The sequence below is a fragment of the Larus michahellis genome, chromosome 1, assembly GCF_964199755.1.
Source record: "Larus michahellis chromosome 1, bLarMic1.1, whole genome shotgun sequence".
NCBI classification, from domain to species: Eukaryota; Metazoa; Chordata; class Aves; order Charadriiformes; family Laridae; genus Larus; species Larus michahellis.
The window spans coordinates 128,401,385-128,421,077 of NC_133896.1; the positions used below are offsets into that span (position 1 = coordinate 128,401,385).

Genomic DNA, 19,693 nt, shown 5'->3' on the forward strand with positions numbered 1-19,693 from the left:
CTGTAATTCTACTGGCAGCTGAGGCATTCCACTAGTTCACTGTTGATGAAGGGAGCGATTCTCTCTAACTTGCTTCTGGGGCATGTACTGCCAGTCCGCACTGGCCATGGCACTTTCCAGATCCTTTAGGGAGCTACTTCAATTCTAAATTGGACTTTTGTCAGTTTTCAAGCAGCTCACAAAGGCTCTGACAAGTACCAATGCCAGAACAAGCAGTGAAAGCACATAGCCAGGAAGAGGGATAGGAGGGGGAAGAAGGATCTTTTAACTTTCACAGCAGTAAGTTATGTCATTTCACCGTATCTTATGGACCCACACCTTAACTGGTAAATGTCACACGAGCGTACAGACAAAGATCTCTCAGAACATCATAATTTGCAATGTTAGTGAAGTGACAGTTTGTCTAACTGCTGGTGTTGGCGTATGCTGTAAATCAGTACAATCTTGAGAAAATACTAAAATTTTGTATTCTACCCTGAATTTGCCTTCGTCCAAGCAAATGGCATGGCATCACTTTCAAAACAGAGCTGTTCTTAGGATGTGTGAGGCAAGCACCGTGCGTGCAGCAGCTCTCAGGCAGCCAGGTACCCTGTGCGATGATGTAGTTGCCTGGGTTTGTTGCCTCCGTACCTGTGTCTCAGCTCCCACACGGTCTTCCTTGGCCTCACTCATCTGCCAGGGGTATTTAACTTTTAATCTTCCAGCTGCAGGATGTAATATAGAGGCATTTGGGACAGTTCATATGAGGGACAAAATGCTTTCTGTGGTACACTGGCAAGAGGACAGAAATGTACCTTTTATAGTAGTGGTGGGGAAATATTTGTTCATGCCAAAGAAATATTAGTAGAAGTAAAGTGTTATGTTCTAAATATTTGCATTCACGCTGAATGGCTGTGTCTTTATTTTAAGGTCTTGTGACTAAAGTCTCTGTGCACACAGGGTTTCACTCAGGCACGTGAATTGCTGAACCGAGGCTGCTCTTATAAAGCATGCTAATTTATGAATCAATTAAACTTAAGGAAAGGGAGGGGGAGGAAATGGTAATAGCAACAGACCTTAGCCAAATACAGCATCCTATTTTCCAGGGTTTACTGGGCTGCGTGAAGGGAGATATGCAAATTCTGTGTGTGTGTTAGCAGCCTGCAAGGCAGCAAACAAGGGTGGAGAGTGTGTGTTTCATATTTCCCATTCATGCTTCCTTTTTGAAGGGTTCATTTGCATAATGAGTATCCCTTTCTGTTTATCCTCTTATCCTACTTTGTTTATTTTACTTACGCTTTTTGAGAACACTTCTGTAAATGAATGTCCTTTTTTCCCCCCTTATGTTTTCTTAAATTTCGTCTTTGCTTTTCTTTCATTTTCCTGCACTCGTACTAATTGTACATAGCTGCCAAAATGGTGCAGAAAATTGCCTGTAAGTACCAGCTAGGGGCTGACAAGGTAGTCCTGGTTATTTCAGTAGTTTTAGAATGTAGATACGCTCGCTCCCATTCTCCATTGGAATAAAAATGTAATGTAATAATGACTTCAGATACCTGCGCTAAAATTATTTGGTAGTAAAAAGAAACTAGAGAGTAAAATTTCTACTCTTACAGCTGTACATCTGAATTTTGTGGTAAAATCAGTGCAGAGGCCTGATCTTAAAAGTATCTCTCTTGAGACACTTTAGCCTATCATAGACCACACAAAATATCTCAATAATCGAGGACACACAGCAAGAGTCAGGAGACAAAATATTATGCTTTCCAACTGAATAGAGCGGTGCACTATGAGCAATTCTGCAAAGCACAAAACCAATTTAAGTCATATAGGAAATCTCCCAGAGTGTACCCACCTGTCTGATCACAAAGGAAACTTAAATCAGATTATAGCTGTGCTAAAACAGAGAGAGGAGAGAGCATATCAGGAAACATTGGAGTAGTTCCTCTTTCCTCCAGCTGTTTTCTACCTCCCGTTGCCCAGACAAGAGCAAAGAGGATTTTGCAGGCTCCGCTTTTTTGATCTAAATCTTTATTGAGCCATGTGTAAATCTTTATTGAGCCAAATTCTTCTGAATTTTAGCTATGCTTTCTCCCTTCCTACAGCTGAAGAATAAAAGGAATTTTTCTTAGGAAGTTTGCAGTCCACCAGCCTTTTAAATTAAGGAGAATTTCTTTCTGTTGGAGCAAAATTGGCAGAGGCCTGATGGTGTGTTTATACATTGTTCACAGCCTTAGAAGGGAATATTAGTAATTTGTTAGTCTGTGCTTTGACTGTCACAAGCAGCAGCTATTGTCCTATGTATTTTAAGGCCAAAAAAACCCCAGCCCTCAGAGAATGAAGATATCACTGGTGGCCATTATGCACTTGGGAGAGATTTGTGGATAAAAGCCATGTTTCACTCCTTTCTGTCCCAGCTGTGGTGGAGAAGGAGAGAAGATCAGAAAAGTGAACTGAATTCTGGTGATCAGGAAAGAAGAACCTGTTTCAATAATGGACACGTTGCAACCAGACCCACATAAAATGCCTATTGCATGAGGGCTGAGGGGAGAAGGAAAGACAGATGTTCTGCTCCCAAACGTGAAATTACCAAAGTTGTGGTCAGTCATTTGTCTGTCTGCAGCTAGCTGAACATTTTTGATAAATATCTTCTTTCTTGACACTATTGAGAGCACAACTGCTGGAGAATATTCTTGGAGAATAATCTGGGATGTTTGCTATTCAAAATCTAATTAAGAAATTTTAGAGAAACTGAGAGGAACTTACTACTGCGAAAAATTTGAGGAAGTGTTAGCTTCAAAGATGAATTTTGTCACTGACAGACACAGAGGAAACACTTAGCCAAGTCTGACATGGTTTTGAATGTACAGACAGATACTCTGTCACAAACAGGTGAAATTTGGTCCCAGAATAAAACAAAAATCAAGAACTGTAATCTCTTTTCTTTTTGCAGAACATTCTCAAGTTTGAACCTATTTGAAATCTGCTGCCTGTCCCAAACTCATTACTGCCCCTAAAAGTATAAGAAAGAAGCAATATTTTACATTTCCAACAGGCTAAAAAATTTAGATATTCCAAAATACAACCCACTTTGATCCCAGTAAAGTTGGATCTAGGAAAACTAAGTCAGAAAAATATTAAAATCTAATGAATTTTTGAGACTCTTGGTTTTGTGACATCTATGTGTGCAAGCTAAGTGTTAGTATTCATTTTTCTCTATCTACCAGTTATTTTTTTTAAGATGAGATGGCCGTAAGTTTTTCAGATTTTTATTGTCAGTCACAGTAAGACAGATGCTTTAGTGAGAAAAGTTCATTCTTATACTTGTAGGTAAAGGTGACGCTGGGAAATCTGAATAGCAGTTAAAAAGCTACATACGACTTAACAGTTCTAAGGCTTCATGGGGGTTTTTCAGGTACTGTTAGCTTTGTGCCATGAGATTAAAACTCTTTTAAAGGTGCAATATGATTTTGCTAAAACTGGCTTTAAATATAAAATTTAAAGCAAGATACGTTTAAAGCACTGAAAATATTCTGCTTGACAAGTATGAGGTTTTTCCTTTGTAGGTTAATTTAAAAAGAAAAGTTTAGATCCCCTGCTGATAGAAATTGATGTCTCTTTTGGAATCTATGAGAAGTTGGCAGTTTACCTAACTAGGTTTTTGGCTTAAAGACACTGGGCCATATGAAATGTTCCACAAATATATTTAATATTAGTATTGATCCATATATCCCCCAGTTTGTTAATAGCATAAATTAAATTTGCATGCACTGGTATTTTCTATGGAAGTTCCAGGCATTACCAGCGATGCGTAATGGTCCGTAAAAGGAGCATCCCTTGTACAGAAGCACATGTGAGGAGTATTTGTTGGACTTTGAATGAAATTTGTGGTGATTATCAAGTGAAGGTGGCATTTCCCCCCTCATTTGAGGCTACAGCTTCAGGAGAGAAGCAGAACTGTAACTTTGGTGCAGAACTTCTCCTCCAGAAGTGGTTGGTTTCGTAGCTACAGGGAAGGAGAACTGTCTCAGCAGAGGTTGTTCCCTTCAGAGGACCTGAAAGCTGCTGTTCCACAGCTACTTGTCACTGTGAATACAAATACTTGGGAAGTTTAAACAGAAAAAAAGGGGAGAGGGGAAGTTTCTTATCAGCTGAATAAAACTCTGTTCCCAGAATAATTTCTTGTGAAAACAGCTCTGGGCACTGTGTCTGTACTTCCTGCAGCCTAAACTCTGTTACAACAAAGTGTATCCCAGTTGATTGATCAAGTAGGGTGACACTACAGATACTCCAGGGCAGCAGGAGCCTGTACTGTTCATATGTAATTTTGCCCCATATCCACCCCAAACCTGTGGGGCAGGAAGGACTTGATTACCTTCGCATGGCTATTTCGAGATTCCCGAAAGCAACAAGTGATTTTTTTTTTTTTTTTAAATTTCTAAGGGAATTTTCAGGAAGAGAATTCAAACTTGTAATTGCTGCAGAGCCCTAGAAAGGAGCCTTTTTGCAATCCTGCACTCTCAGAAAGGCAGAACTCACTAACAAAGCCCGTCGCTGTAGCGTTGCTGGCTGCACACCCCCAAAGCAGGGCGCCCGCAAAGTCTGATGAACGTGCTTCTGTAAGGACATTGACCCAAAGCCATGGAGAGCACCAGTCTGCTGTCACTGGCCTTTGAGTGCGGGCCGTGTGGTTCATCTTCAGGATCTCACACTAGGAGATGCTGGAAATGGCATGCTCTGAAATAGGAACCGCAAAGTAATGTGGAGTGAGAACTTCCTTATCAGTAAATGATTATTAAAGGAAGTAGACACAGAAGACTGCTGTTGAACAGAAAACATAACCGAAACCATGAACAGCTGATACCTGACAATATACTCTCTCCTGTTTCTCATGTTCTTACCTGGACGTAGGCCAGATAGCTCTTATTTGTGCACTTTGTACATTTTATTCATATACGGTCTCCGCTGCTCATGTCTGTGCTGCTTTTCTAAGCTTCCATCCTCTGCCTTGCTTTTTTAGTGCTAGACTTGTGTTTTGTCTCAAGTAACATCAATAACTTGAGTGCCGTTTGAATGTCAGCTTCAAGAGAGAAATTGTGCCATTTCTCCCATGTGGTTTCCATATATTTAGGTGGGGTATGAAAACCACCTAGGCTTCCCTAAGACTTTTTAGCCTGTTTCCTTCTCTGTAAGTAACTGCTAGTAAGCTGTTGTAGAGGAGTACGAAAGGCTCCAACTTCTCTCTCTCCCATTTTCTTTCCTGACTGCCAAACAGGATGAGTCTCTTCAGCGCCTGCAGAAGGAGTCCGAAATCTTACAGAGAACATATGCACACTACTTTGACCTAACAATTATCAACAATGAAATTGATGAAACTATCAGGCACCTGGAGGAAGCCATCGAGCTTGTGTGTACAGCCTCACAGTGGGTCCCAGTCTCCTGGGTCTACTAGACCGGTCACGAGAGAATTGAAAAAAAAAATTTAAAAAATCTGTCATTACTGGGAACCACCTCATACATGGAAAACCTCTTCGTTATTGACCTTGTGTCAACAGGTCTTGGCCCCTAGAGACTACCTAGATGTAGTGTGACCTAAATTTATAATTATTGTCATGTCCAAATAGATAGGAGGAGGGGGAAAAACAAATTAAACACTAATTTAAAGAGACAGTATCTTTTTTTAATCATTTCTCCTAAACTTTAATAAAATGTATCTTTAAATATATGCATTATTCAGTCCTTTGGAATGTTATATTTTTGGAAATCATAGCTTTTTATTTCAAGGGCCCCTAAAAACTGCACAAAATAGATGCTGCTTTCTATAATCTATTTTAATAGTAATAATAATATGATTCTGTTACCTTAACTTGGGGGTGGAACACTACATTCTTTTTAGGGTCTGATTTTATGAATTGGAATACTTTGCTTTCCTTTATTTATTTGAAATAATTAGTCTAGTGGTTACGAAACAAATTCATAAATTTTAAAGGCCTTTCTTCGCTTTTTTTTTTTTCTAGGATAGTGTTTTTAAGTACTTTTGTGTAACATCCAGATAATGTGATACTGTCTCTTTGAAGAACTCTGTAAAACTTTTAGAAATTTGAAATTGGGTCTTGACTCTTAATGCATGTGGACAGTCGCAAGCGTTCATGCCGTTGGTGTATCTGTGTTGAAAAAACCTGTAATCTACAGCAAAGTACATTCCGTTCATGGGAACACGTACCCAAGGGAATAAAGTAAAATATTATTCTGACTAAGTTGTAAACCTATGCACATCCCTTGCATTTTGGGCAACTTTATAAAAAAAAAAAACAAACTGATTTTTATTAATAATAATCATGTAGTGAAATGTGTTTGTAATTTTGTCTCAATTTAATTTGTTGTAAGGTGGGAGGGGGCAATTACTGGTTTCACCATTTCAGATCTGTGTTGTCTGAGAGTATTAACGTTTTAATTAAGTTTAAGCAAAGAAATGCTGATTTTTAATATGTATGTAATTGTTAAAAAATGCACACATTTTAAAAGAAAATACTGTGCAATGAAGAAACCAGTTTAGGCATTGCGATAAACTGACTATTCCAAAAGACTCATCTGCAACAGCCCTGTAAATTCCTTTAAAAATGGTAATTGACTCTACAGTCTGACCAATTTTTTTTATTTTAAATATACTTCCTTTTATGTGTTCAACAATTAAATGCTTTTGGGTCCTTCATTTCATCACAGGGAGTTTCAAGAACAAATCAGTGACTCTTGCAGTGAGAAAAGGTTTCTTAAAGTCTGTTAAGGGAAGCCCTGCCCGGGGCACAGCCTGTTCCAGGAGCTCAGGTTGAACAAATTTAGAATTAGAGCAGACCCAAGAAAGAAAATTTAACCACGTGCTGACCTGGTGCTTTGCTTCCCTTCTTCTTGCTCTCACTGGCCCAGGTGGTTTGCAAATTTTTTTCTGAAAATGGTTAACAGAAGCGAGCATTGCCACCAAGAGGTGTTCCTTAAAATTATTTATTTCAAAAGCTTGGTCGGCTGTGCTGCTGTGTATAGTATGACATTCCGTGTTTAGATTAAAATGATACAGTGTTCTCAAAGGACTTATCCTCAAAGTTGAACTATCATCAGCTGTAATTGATCTATGGGCTGTTCCAGTTGTTTGGCAACACTGTGCGTGTCATCGGAAAAGGTTCTCACAGTCAAACCTTTATCATAGGGGTCATTACCATAAAGTGCATAGGTTGGCAGTTTTCTCCTACTGCAGGTTAGGTGGTCAAATCTCGGTCCTTCTCGTAAAAATCCTTGGATGAAATCTCAGTCCAGCCAGGCATTCCAAACAGCCAGGTCGGGCAGGGTGTTTCTTCCGTGCAGCATTCCCAGCACAGCGCCCAGCCTGCAGCGCAGGAGGGAACCTGATCCATCTCTTTACCCTACCTGCTGAACCCACTTACGCTACCGCTGGAATCACAGTTCTGTGATCGCGTTCCAAAGCAAGTACCGTAACCAAGTACCTTGAGTTTGTAGTTTGCGGAGTGTTGGAAAACAGCCGATGAGAATGTGTATGGGCCTCACGTAAGGAAGGCAGAGAGTAAGAAGGAATCTGTTGGAGTAATAGTAGCTGCTCGTCTGTTCTGAATTTAGCCCCTGTAAAAGGGGATAGGTACAAACCGTGAACTATTTAGTGAGTAAGAGGTAATTTTTCAAGCAGTTGTGCCGTCTCGTTTTAGTCCTGGATGAACTTTAGGAGGTGTTCTACAGGAACAGCACACAATCGGCTCTTGCAATGGGAGTATTACACTCTAGCTGAGCTCATCGAAGTGACAGGTTGCTTCACTCTCAAAACTACCTCTTTTCCCAGTAAAGCACAAAGATGAGAAGACCTACTGAAAATCAAGCAGTGGAGTGTTTCTGGTGTTAGGAATACAAACTTCTTCTCTGGTAAGCATTGGTGTCTGACTTCAGTGACACATTCTTCATCTCAAATGTTTATGACATTAAACAGGTAAAGTAATTTTGATAATTTGGGTATAGTCCACCATAAATGTTTTGACTACACACTTTTGACTCTGTTATTGTGAATTTCTTGGAGTTTCTGTGTATCCAGCCTGAAAGGATAGAAAACTCATGAGGCCCATGAGGGTGCTTCTGCCTTATGTAGATGACAGTAAGTAGTGATTTAATGTAACTAATACGCTTTTCTTCTCTCAAGTGGAGCTACCATTCAGTTAATATTACACAGTAGAAAGAGTAACTTGGAGAGCTTTGGGCCTTTTATTCTCACTGTATAATAGCCTATTATCAGGAGACAAAAACTGTAAAGCACATCAGTTAGCGTACTGTCCTGCCTCCTCTTTACCGCAGACTGTTTTCCTTGTAGGAACCTTCAGTAGCAAAAGATTAACTTGGAACCCCCCTAGGCTTTAAGTACAGCTGAACCACGCAGCCCGCTGAGCTCCAGGAACCGGTTTCAGCACAGTCCCAGGACGCGCAGAGCAAGCCCAGGACTCCTCAGTCTGCCCCGTGCACCTGGCCTCCCCTGCCTCCTGCCCGGCCTAAACCCCTCTGCTCCATCCATGTTGTTTGTGTGGTACATAGAGGGCAAAAGGCTGCCATAAATTCAGCTGGAAGCTTCACTCGCATAGGGAAGACTCATGCAGGTGCAGAGCTAATGTTGTGATTTTTTAATTTTTTTTCAGTCTCCGACTGGAGAAGGGTCCTCCTGGTACTGTAAATATCACTGCATAATTTAGAGCGCCTCTTGGACTTCTCTAAATCTATGCTGAATGTGACCTCAGAAGCAGCCCTGGGATTGGGAAGAAACAAATATTTCTGTTTGCCCCTTTTATACTTCATTTTTGTACGGGGGCTCATAGATTTGTAAAGAAAACTTGATCTTACCAGTATGCTGCCTCTCAGTCTGACTGATGCCTGTGATTTCAAGGTGTTAAGTTGGTCCAATAAATGTTCATTAACCTCTGCTTCCATTTACTTAATAAAAGTACACTAGGTTATTCAATGTCTCAGAGTGGTAAGATTATTGCATGGAAATGGTAACCTAGTTTAGGCAACCCCGGCCACTGTCATGCAGCCCACAGCATGCAGCTGTTTACAATCAGAGGGACATTTTTAATCTCCACCAAATATGAATTCTTCCATATGTCTTAGCATTGGTTTTCTTTTTATTTGATTTGGGTCAAGAAGGATGCTGTGTCACCAGCCTCTAGGTGAAAATACTGCTACCTAGTTCAGAAACTTTGTTAGCAAGGTTACCCGGTTGATTTTGAAAGGACAACATAGAAGACGAGACGTTACAGCCTGAGCCGCGTTGAACCAGAGTGTGTACTTCAAGAACTGGATACTAGAGCCATTAGGAAAAGTTAATGCACGGACTAACTTCAGGATTTGTTTCATTCTTATTCTTTTCTCTAAGGAAATTATTCCAGAGTGCTATTATTTAAACAAATATTTGGAAATATTGCCAAAGCTCCCTTTTTTTTTTTTGCAAATCTAGATTGAAATACTAGGTGCAAACAGTCCTGGTCCCGTTCTCTTTCCCTGCATTTAGTTCTCAACATCTTTAATGAAGGCAGTTAGAACTCAGTTTCAGGGTTTAAAATACTTGGTAGAAGAGGATTTGTGAAAACTCAAGGAAAAGTACATTTCTTGACTGACTAGCCAAAGAGTCATCTGTTTTTAGAAGCTAAATTGACAGAGAATGAGCTAAAGCAGACACCACAAAAAGTCTGCTTTCTTTATGTATATTCATTTTCTTAATAAGCCTGTCTCTCAGACTAGTTTATTCAGTACTTTTAATAAGCTAAGAGATACCTGTAACTCGCACCAAGGAGACTGCTCCGCATTGTGTCAAATAGTCACATATAACTTAAAATACCCGCACAACGGGAAATACATCATAGACAAGCAGGGCAGAAGTAACTTCTCCTGAATGATTGTGTGCACACCATGAGGATGGGTGCACAAGCTTCAGTTAGAGAGCAGTGGATTTTTTCTAACAACACACACAGTTAGTGCATCTACAGTAATTTTTACTTTCTTCCCCCCTTTAGTGATTTTTAGTAGGCCTGCTCCAATCCTGTGAAAGCTGGGCTGAAGCAAGTACAGAAGCTTTTTTTTCTTTTGATTCAGCCTCAGAGTTAAAGGCATTTAAAGCCTCTTTCCCAGGCCTGTACATAACATAAATAATTAATTCTTACCTCGGAAATGTGTTTCCTGTAGCTGTAATCTCAGTTAAGATTTTAGACAGAAAGTTAATCGTTTTCATGTAGTCTTAACCTTTACTTTCTAAGAAAAACTAAAGGCAGGGTGTCTGTGCACGCCCATGCATTCTGCTGCGTCCCTTCTTAGTGACTGCCATGGGAAGATTAGTAACAAGCAAATAAAATTTGGCCACATCTCTACCATATGTTCTTATGATTAGTATGTAACTTGAGCCTGGTTTTGTGTTGGGGAAGAAAACCGAACTAGTAGCATATTCCACGCTTCATCATTGAAAGGGTTCATGTTGAGTATTAGGAAAATAATTGCAAGTTCTCCCTTGTCAGTAGCCATAGCTAATTTTTCCATCCACATAAAGAAATAGCCACCGGGAAGGGAGCAATTTGCTTGTGGTTTTACGCGAAACTCATCTTGAAGCTGAAACATGTGTCTGGTTTTCTCCATCGCTGGCCACCCAGATGGAGTCTTCGCTTTCACTGTTTTTTCACAAAATAGTCGGGGGGGGGGGCAAGCCCTGAAAATAGCAGAGATAACACATGGATTGTGCTGAATGTCACAGTTAACAAACCAGGGAATGCATCAAAAGTATGACCAGGCTTTTAAAAGAGATGTAGCAGAGGCGGGACACCTCCATGCCCGGGTCTGCTATGGGACTAACTCATCGAACACATGAAAAGAAATTCAAATGGATACAAACCAGCAGAACTGCCTTATACTTGGGTCCATCTTTGTGTTACTGGGGAAAAGGGGAGCAGGTGGCACCGCACTCGGAAACTTGATTTTAAGATGGATTTTCCTAGCAGCTGGCAGATGTGCCTTGCCCCTGCTGTGTCCAGTTCTGGGCTCCCCGGTTGAAGAAGGACAGGGAACTAACTGCTGGAGAGGGTGCAGCAAAGGGCTACAAAGGTGATGAGGGGACTGGAACACCTCTCTTATGAAGAAAGGCTGAGGGACTTGGGTCTCTTCAGTCTGGAAAAAAGAAGACCAAGGGGGGATCTTATCAATGCTTATAAATACTTGAAGGGTGGGTGTCAGGAGGCTGGGCCCGGCTCTTTTCAGTGGTGCCCAGCGACAGGACAAGGGGTAATGGGCACAAACTTGAACATAGGAAGTTCCACCTAAACATGAGGAGGAACTTCTTTACTTTGAGGGTGGCAGAGCACTGGAACAGGCTGCCCAGAGAGGTGGTGGAGTCTCCGTCTCTGGAGACATTCCAAACCCGCCTGGATGCGTTCCTGTGCAACCTGCTGTAGGTGACCCTGCTCTGGCAGGGGGGTTGGACTAGATGATCTCCAGAGGTCCCTTCCAAGTCCTATCATGCTGTGATTCTGTGATTTAGTATCTTATTACAAAAGGTGTTTTAAGATTCATTTCCATATTAGCCACAGAGAGTTGAGGAGGAGAGAGAGACTGATTAATAGTTTTGTAGAATATTTTATCTTAATTAACAAGAAGTATTAACAGGTTACAACGATGTTAACAGTACATGATACTGGATGCTGAAGAATCCCTCCCAGGCTTACACAAAAATTAAGCATTTAAAACTGTTTTTTAATCTCAGTGCATTTACACTGAGCAGCATTTGCAGGCACGTTCCATGTAAAGTAACTTGGGGTTTCATCAGTAACGCATCACAGTAACATTCGGTGGTGCGCAAATCTGGATTTCAGTAGGTGCTGTAGATACGGGTTTGGGTCTACTGTCTCAGCGAAAGACAGGGAGCTTTCCACTGTGAGACGTAGGTATGCAAGTCTTTAAATCAGAGGTGTTAAACGCTAACTAGCTTTTTTAATACTAAGCTGCACGGGCAGTGTCCTTGTTAAGATCTTCTACTGACCAAAGACTGAGAAATTCCCAAGGCTGGAAGAAAGGAGGAGGGTTTTCTTGGCTCAGGGTGGGCGCTCACCAGGAATGCTTCACTGTGCCAAGGCAGCTGCTCACAGAGCCTAAAATGAGGGGCCTCGCAGTCTGTGGGTGTAGGTAACTTTACAGCTGTTTTCTTGCAGCAGTTCATTTTTTGACTCGGTTATAATGGTTGTCAGCAGTCGCTGGAGAACCCACCATAGACAAGGTCTGAGCCAAGAACGGGGAAACCCAGCTCCACCCTTAAAAGCGACAGCTAGGAGGAAGAAAGCAGAAAACATTCCACGCATCAAAGCGAACCTCCACATTCCAGGGCATTGTCTGGTGAAGGGCATTGTGCCCTGTGGCACAGAGCAGAGATGTCTCATTCATCTCTAGAATTTGTGATCATTTGTGACCCCCGGTGCCCATCACCTGTGCAATGCTGGTTAACCGGCTGGCTCACAGCCACTTCCAAAGGAGACAAAGCTTCATAGCTCCCACAAGACTTACCACCGTTCTAGGTCTCTCCATCTAAACAAGACTTACCACCTTCTAGGCCCCTCCTTCTAAACTAGACCGGTCTTTTCAGTTCTGGTTAATGAGAAATCTTACTTCCATGACTCATCTCGTTTACTTCCGTCACCAAACTTTATTTCTGCTATGTCTCTTCTGAGGTGGCAAGACCTAAACTGGACATATTTCATATCAGGATGTACTACTAAAACGTATAATTGTCTATTGCATTATCATTTACGATTTTTCCTGTCCCAGTCTTTGTTATATAGAGCGTTTTGTTTGGTTTATGTCAGTTGATCTGCCAGCCCTTCGCAGCAATTCTCAGGTCATCTTCTCCCCAAGCGCCCAGCCATGCCTGTGAGCAGTTCATGGTGTGTCTTCTGATATGCGTTACCTTTACATATGTCAACCTCTATTGTATCTGTCACATGGCTCCAAATTACCTGGCTTTCAGGTAATTTGGAATTCATCAAAACCTACTTTAAGCTCTGCTGGCCTAAAAAATTCTGCGTCTGCAAATTTTAGTGCTACTTTTTGCCTGTTAAAACAATCTATCACCTGTTTCAGCACAGATATTTACAACAAGCTTTGTCTGATTGCAAGTTTATCATTTATTTCTGTACTTTGTCTTCTGACTCCTTGGCAGTCTCATACATCAAGAAAGTGCCTGTCCACATAGTGCCTGAAATATATCGTATTGTCAGAGCACATTGAGACGTGATCATTCAGCATGGTGAGGAATTGCTACTGCCAAATCCATCCCAATTTATATGCACACAGTTAGTTGTCCTTTGTTACTGATTTATCATTGTTTGCCCACTTGCTTACTCCTGGCACTGTGCTCTTTACTTCTGGGCTTTTGATGATGAAAACAAAGCTAAAGCCCGCTGAGTTATGTGTATTTTTATACCTGCCTGCATCACACAGTTCGCTACGATCCAGCACATCCTCACCCCGCCAGGCACTTGGTATTTCCTTGCCTGCAGCAAGGAAACCTCTCTTGTCCCCTTGCCTGCCCTCGCAAAGCTTGGGCCTCCCTAGACCTCTCCTCCCTCCTCCCCAGTACCCCCGTGCCCGTGAGTCAGCCCTCAGGCTAAGCAAAATAGAAATTAAAAAATAAAACAGTTATTCAAAAATTAATGCCCACAGTCCGTGTCCTCTCAGCTACAGGCATGTCCTACAGAGTTCCCAGCATAATCCCGTCTCACCCATCTGGAGCTAAACCAAACACCTGCCACATCCAGACCTCGCTGCCTGTCCTCCGCTGCTCCTCCTGCCACCCAGCTCCTGCCCGGGAGGGCTGTACGCATCCAGGAGCAGAGGTTTTGAGGAGCAACGGTTACAGGGGAGGCAAGGTGGCTCCAGGCCAGGTGTGGGAGCCAGCCCGCAGCGTGGTGCGTGGGGAAGACCTGGCTGCCACGGTCTGCCTCGGCCTGACTCCTGCCAGCCCCACAGTTTGCTTCCTTCACAACCGCTCACAGCTCACCTCTCTCCAGGGGTTAAGCGCCCGCTGGGGCAGCCCTCGCCACATTACTCAGAGACAAGGTTCTCAGAGTTGTGAGGTTTGTGTCCACACGGCTGCTGGAATCCATGCTATACTATGGATCTATACTCTCTGTGGACCTATACTGCCCATTGCTACTGAGGGGAACAGCCCCTTCCCCGTGTTCTCATTGACCAATATTCAGTTCAGGAAACCAGTTTTGTCCAAAGCTGACCCAAGGACAGCAGTTCCTTATCCAGCTGTCACACAGCTGTGCAAATGCTAGCGCTAGCCCAGGAGAGAGGGAGAACAGGGCCACCACCTGAGACCTCCACCTCATTTGGGCTACCGTGCGTGTCAGGGCTGTGGTGGTTCGAAGATCCCACACAACTACGGCTCCGTGTTGTGTGATCCCACACAACAAGTTCTGTGTCCTTGGGCAGAATTGCGCGCCTCCTTTCTTATATAACCGAGGCACGGCTCGACCCTGTTCCAGCTGAAGCCAGATAACTCCCAACAGTCATTTCCATAGTATGCAGTCAGATCTGATCAGTCGTTAGATATTTGCTTCGTTTTCATCATTTTAATTAAAGCACATAAGTAACCAGCTCAGAGGCTGCTTTTGTATTGGTTCAGGGATGATGCAGGAGGAGGCAGACGAGCTGCAAAGACGCCATCTTCAAAAAAAGCTGTTTGCACTAAGTAGGGCTAATGACAAGAGACAATGACAAAAGCCCTAGAATAAGGGCATTTTTACAGTGTGTCTTAAACTATAGTGTAGGGCCTATTTTGCTGAAGGGTTTTTTAAATTCAAGTGTTAATTTATTTGGGTCCCGAAAAAAGAGAACATCTCCCCCTGTACCTTCACACCAGATCCATGCTGGTGTGAGTAAATCAAACGGTGAAAACCGGCAATCTTTCCAATTTAGCTTGTCCCCCTTTCAGATATAGCAATTACATTTTCTTATTATCGTCCCCAGTTTAACCCACTTATGCCCAACCTGACTCATAAAATTTTAGGGGAACTAGTTGGGCTCCTAACCATCAAAAAAGAGAGAGGGAGAGGATGATGGTTTTAACTGGGACATGTCAGCGGTCCAGTTTCAAGCACAGCCAGCCCTGCTGCAGCAGCGCAGCGAGGGCACGGGCAAGTTTTGGCTCGGAACCAGAACAAGCAGTTGCAAGCGGGGAAAGGGGGGGCGGGGGGGCGGAAATAAGGCGGGGGCAGAAGAAGGACACCTTAAGCTTGTCTCATTGCAAACCTATAGCCACCTCCAGAAGCTCCTGTCACAGGTCAAAACCCTTGTCTTAGATGCTGAACAAGCATGAAGTGAAATTAGCTGTTAATCCAAAAAGCAAATAAATAGAATATGCACGTAAAGTAAACCATGGGACAGGTGAGTCTTGGGATTTGTCATACAGAATATAAGACTTATGCTGTACAAATTAAGAATTAACTCTAAATCAGTCTTTAAAAGACAGGGAGATGAAGAGGGAAGTACAATAAAAATCAAAGGATGTGGTGAAGGTAAAAGGTGAGAAAAACTGCAAGACTAATGAACTTTTCACATTCAGGGCTAAAACTAACCACAGAGTACAAGATCAGACCAGTTCAACGAACCACAGGGTCAATGAAATCAGGCTTTGGGCAAGAGTTATTCTGACCAGAAATATCTGTTTGCCATATTTGTATTCATCTTTATATTAGAGCTTAAAACACCAGCTTTGCCCCAAGACAAAGAGACCTTTCGGTGCTTATCTCATCTCGTGCATGGTCGGGTTTTGACGTATAGGTGCATCTGCATCATGTAAAATCTGAAGCTTGTCCAACAGCTGGCCACTTGGTAGTATCCCTTTGACACAGTTGTTTCTTAAACCTTACGTATTTTCAGTTTTAAGATTATTTTGTTATGCTTAAAAATTAACTATGTGGTTTTCTTTAAATACTTGTGGTACTTTTTCCTTTTTTTTTTTTTTTAATTTGTGGTTATTATTCCATGGCTAACATTTTCTATAAAGCTCTTCTAAACCTGTTTTGGAGGTCGCTGTAGCAGATTGTTCAAACTCCACGGGTCTCTCTCAGATTCAGGTGGGGGGGAGCGGAAGGACCCGATAAGATTCATGTTTGTGCAACAAATCCACACCTTGACCCTACAAAAAGACGTTTAGAAAGGTATGCTTGATGTAACTAGAAAGTATTTTTTTCTTACCCAAACTAGCCCTGTCTTCTGAAGCTCGCACTGGGGCGGCAGTGATCATTACAGGCTATTTTCTTGCAAGGCTTCATATACTCCAAAGGAGGAACAGCAGTTTTCTGGAATAAGAAACTTTAACTCAGTTAATTTGGTTCCTCTTGAATTTGTGAGCACAAAAATTATCAGGGGAAAACTCAAAATTTTTTTAGGAGCCAGCAGCTTGGTGTCGTAAAGAGAAGAATTAGCTAAAATACGCAACAACCCACTTCAAAACTGGCAATGAAGTCTCTGAGTCTCAGCTGGCTGCCATCTGCTGCCTTTCTAGCAAAAGTTGTCTTTATTTACAGTGATTCTCCTTACCCTGGACTTCATATTTCTTTCTGAAACAGAAAAACAATGTAAGACTCCACAAGATAAACAAAATGACTAATAGCTACTTTTCACAGGAGGTTACTGGCAGCAGCTGTAAATTTAAAGTCACAAAAAGGGACATAAAGCCAATGTTGATATTAAACACTGAGTAGGACCCCTAGCAATGCAACATGGGGGCAGAATTCTGAGACCAAGAGATGATACCCAAAATCAGGTAATTTCTTTTTTTCTATTTACTTTGACTGCTTCTCCTTTCTAATTTAATAGCAACGGTCAAATACAGTTGCACCAGCGAAGAGCGCTGTGTCAACATGTACTATACATTAAACCAAATTGCCTTCTCCTGGGACCTCAGATGCTTCGGTCTGGGAACGCCAGCCCTCTGAATAAACTTTGGGCAGGAGGCATATCCTAATACCAGGCAACTCGTGAACATCCCTCCCTCCTGCTTCAAGTAAATGCCTGTTGCCTCCCGCTGAGGGCAGGATTGAAGAGTGCCCACATCGTTCTCACAGATGGGGCTTTGCTGAAAATGTTCACAGTTAGTCCAAACAGACATCATTTTGGCAGATGTTTTCAGCCATTTTCCACGCCTTCCAGGTTACAGGCAGTCAATCCAACCAAAAATGACCAATTGGTGAAAAAAAAAAAATTGTTTGAAGGTTTCCTACCAGCACCTACCCCAGCTTCTGCCTGACCTGGGACAGGGGTGCAGAGCCCGTGCAGGGCAATGATTTTGTAACCTGGGACCCTACTGAAAGGATGTCACGGGTGAGAGCTAGAACGATGTCCTCCCACACACACAGAATCACATCACTTCAGCAGAAGGACATCTACATGAATACCAATGAAATGCTCACCCCATCACCGTCAGGACACTCAGGGTTCGCCGTCACCAGCGCACAGAGAGCAGGGCGGTGGAGGACGTGAGTGCAGTCGCACCGTGGTGCTTTTATGCCCGTGTGCTCCTGGGGGGGTAGCGGCAGGGTGCATGGCAGGTGATGTGGCCCCCAGCAGTGCTGCAGTGCTCCTGGTACTCGAGATTTCTCCCTTCTGCTGCCCTCTTGCCCAAGGACAGCCTCAGGCCCCGCAGCACTGCACCCTCCTAGATCAGAACCTGCTTTATGAGTACCTCGGCCTCTGGCACAGTGACATGGACGTCCCAAAGCCAGCGTAAATTGAGACTGGCATCTCAGCGGGGCTTGACCTGAGGCTCTTTGACATCTCTGGAGGTGCCTTAGTCTAGAGGCAGATTTTGAAAACAGCATTGATTTGTGAAGGGACTCTGAGCCAAGGACTTGTAACCAACAGCTGGTTCGGGTTTACCAGCTGGAGCACAATTTTGCAGCAGGAGTCCTGTCCAAGAAAATAAAAAAGTCAAACTATTCATGCAAAAGGCAGATCCCTAATTTAACTTGTTTTCCAATCAATAGATTCAAAACAAAGACAAAAAAAATATGCAATCGTGAGTTGGCATCTACCCATGTAATCGGTGAAACAAGCCCTTTGCTAAGAGCTCAGAAACAAGGAACGTGAAAGAATGAACTGGGCACTTCCCATCTGATCCAAGCTTTCGCAGTGCTGGAAGTTGTGCCAGGGCTTTTGAGGAGCCGTACTTCACTGTCCTTCCCAGAAGGCTGCTGCTCTTCCAGGTAAGTGCACGCAAAAGCCAATGCCTGAGCTGAGCAAAGAGGATTATGAGGGAAGAGCAACCCGGAGGCAAGAGGAGCAAAGCGAGAGAAATGCACAGGCTCACGGGCTTTTCCTGATTGACTGGGAGCACTCACGTGCCGGATGCCCTGTACGGCTGGAAACGCACATTGCTGATCGCTCATCTCAGAGTGGGGAGCAGGATTTCGGAGCAGGAGAGCATGAAGTCTGTCCCCATTACTGGAGGGAAGCTGAAAGCCCATTACATGCATCACGATGCCAGCCACGCACTTTCTAGGCAGCCGCAGCTGTATTACAGCAGCACGGGGAAAGCGTTCTGGGGCAAGCAGTTAGGGTGTTTGACTACAAGATACATGATCAATGCCCAAGGTCACTGGCCCGTTGTCACACAGTAAAGTACGATATACAGTCCCCTTGTCTGTCACCTGACACTGCCATCTCTGCTAAAAACCTACATTTTAAGGTGCTTCACATTCAGATCTGCCATTCCTGCAAATGACACAGAAACATCTTTGAAACACTAATTAACGTGAAAGCCCGTATTCAACAGTTGCACAGTAAGACAATCTTCAGCTCTAATGTATTTTGGTGCAGAAAATGAAAATGTGGGTTATAAAAACAATTCGCTCATGAGGCATCCGTACTTACAGGAAGTGAAATACAACCATTTGTGCCCAATATCCTACCATCTGTGCCAAGCCTATTGATAAACCTTCCCTGACAGGATGAAATACTGCTCTTGTAAAGGCATCCTTAACATAATACGCCTCTACAGCATTGGGCTGGACTAGGTTTGAAAAACAGCCTTTTATAATACACAGATGAATTTAGCACTTAAGAAGATTAATGGATTCGTAAATAGCCTGGAAATCCAAACTCATTGAATTTAGTTCATGGAACAGGTCAAATAGGCATTTATCAAACCATCTGGCATCTTCCTTCCCTGGGGAAAAACTGTGGTTGAGCTACGGGTAGCTGAGGAGCCATCGCAACAGGGAGGGTTCGGTTTTCCCTGTACTCGGCTTTCCTCTAGACATTGCTGGTGCTAATTCGAAAGCAGTAGATCTTTTCGGACAGGGTGCTGCAGACCAGAGCAGGCTGCCACAAGCCACGTGGCTCAATGCCGCTGGAGATGCCACATTTTTCCTGGCAAAATGGGCAGGCAAAAAAAAGAAAAAAAGCAGCTTCCCTGTCTCACGTGGCAGCCACCGCGGGAGTTCAGGAGCGCGCAGTGATTTTGTGCGTGGGGTGATGTCGGCTTCCGACAGAGATGTCTACCCTGCGGGCTGTGGGACCGTCCGTGGGCCTGTTCACAGACGCGCTGGGGTAACAGCGCGGCTTGAGGCCGAGGGCATTAACTCTGGCTTACGGCTGGCCTGGCCCGGCCCGGCCGGGGTGAACAGACCTGACC

At 43.2% G+C, this 19,693-nt stretch overlaps 1 protein-coding gene across 11 annotated transcripts in view; it reads left to right on the forward strand.

Moving 5' to 3' along the window:
• CASK (calcium/calmodulin dependent serine protein kinase) overlaps nt 1-6,674 on the forward strand; it is a 223,053-nt gene extending 216,379 nt beyond the window's left edge. For all 11 annotated transcript variants that reach the window (XM_074603666.1, XM_074603622.1, XM_074603576.1 and 8 more), the window contains one exon: nt 5,255-6,674. In XM_074603666.1, the coding sequence (XP_074459767.1) occupies nt 5,255-5,431 (177 nt within the window). In that variant the 3' untranslated portion in view covers nt 5,432-6,674. The remainder of the gene's footprint in view (nt 1-5,254) is intronic.
• Nucleotides 6,675-19,693: the final 13,019 nt, after the last annotated feature.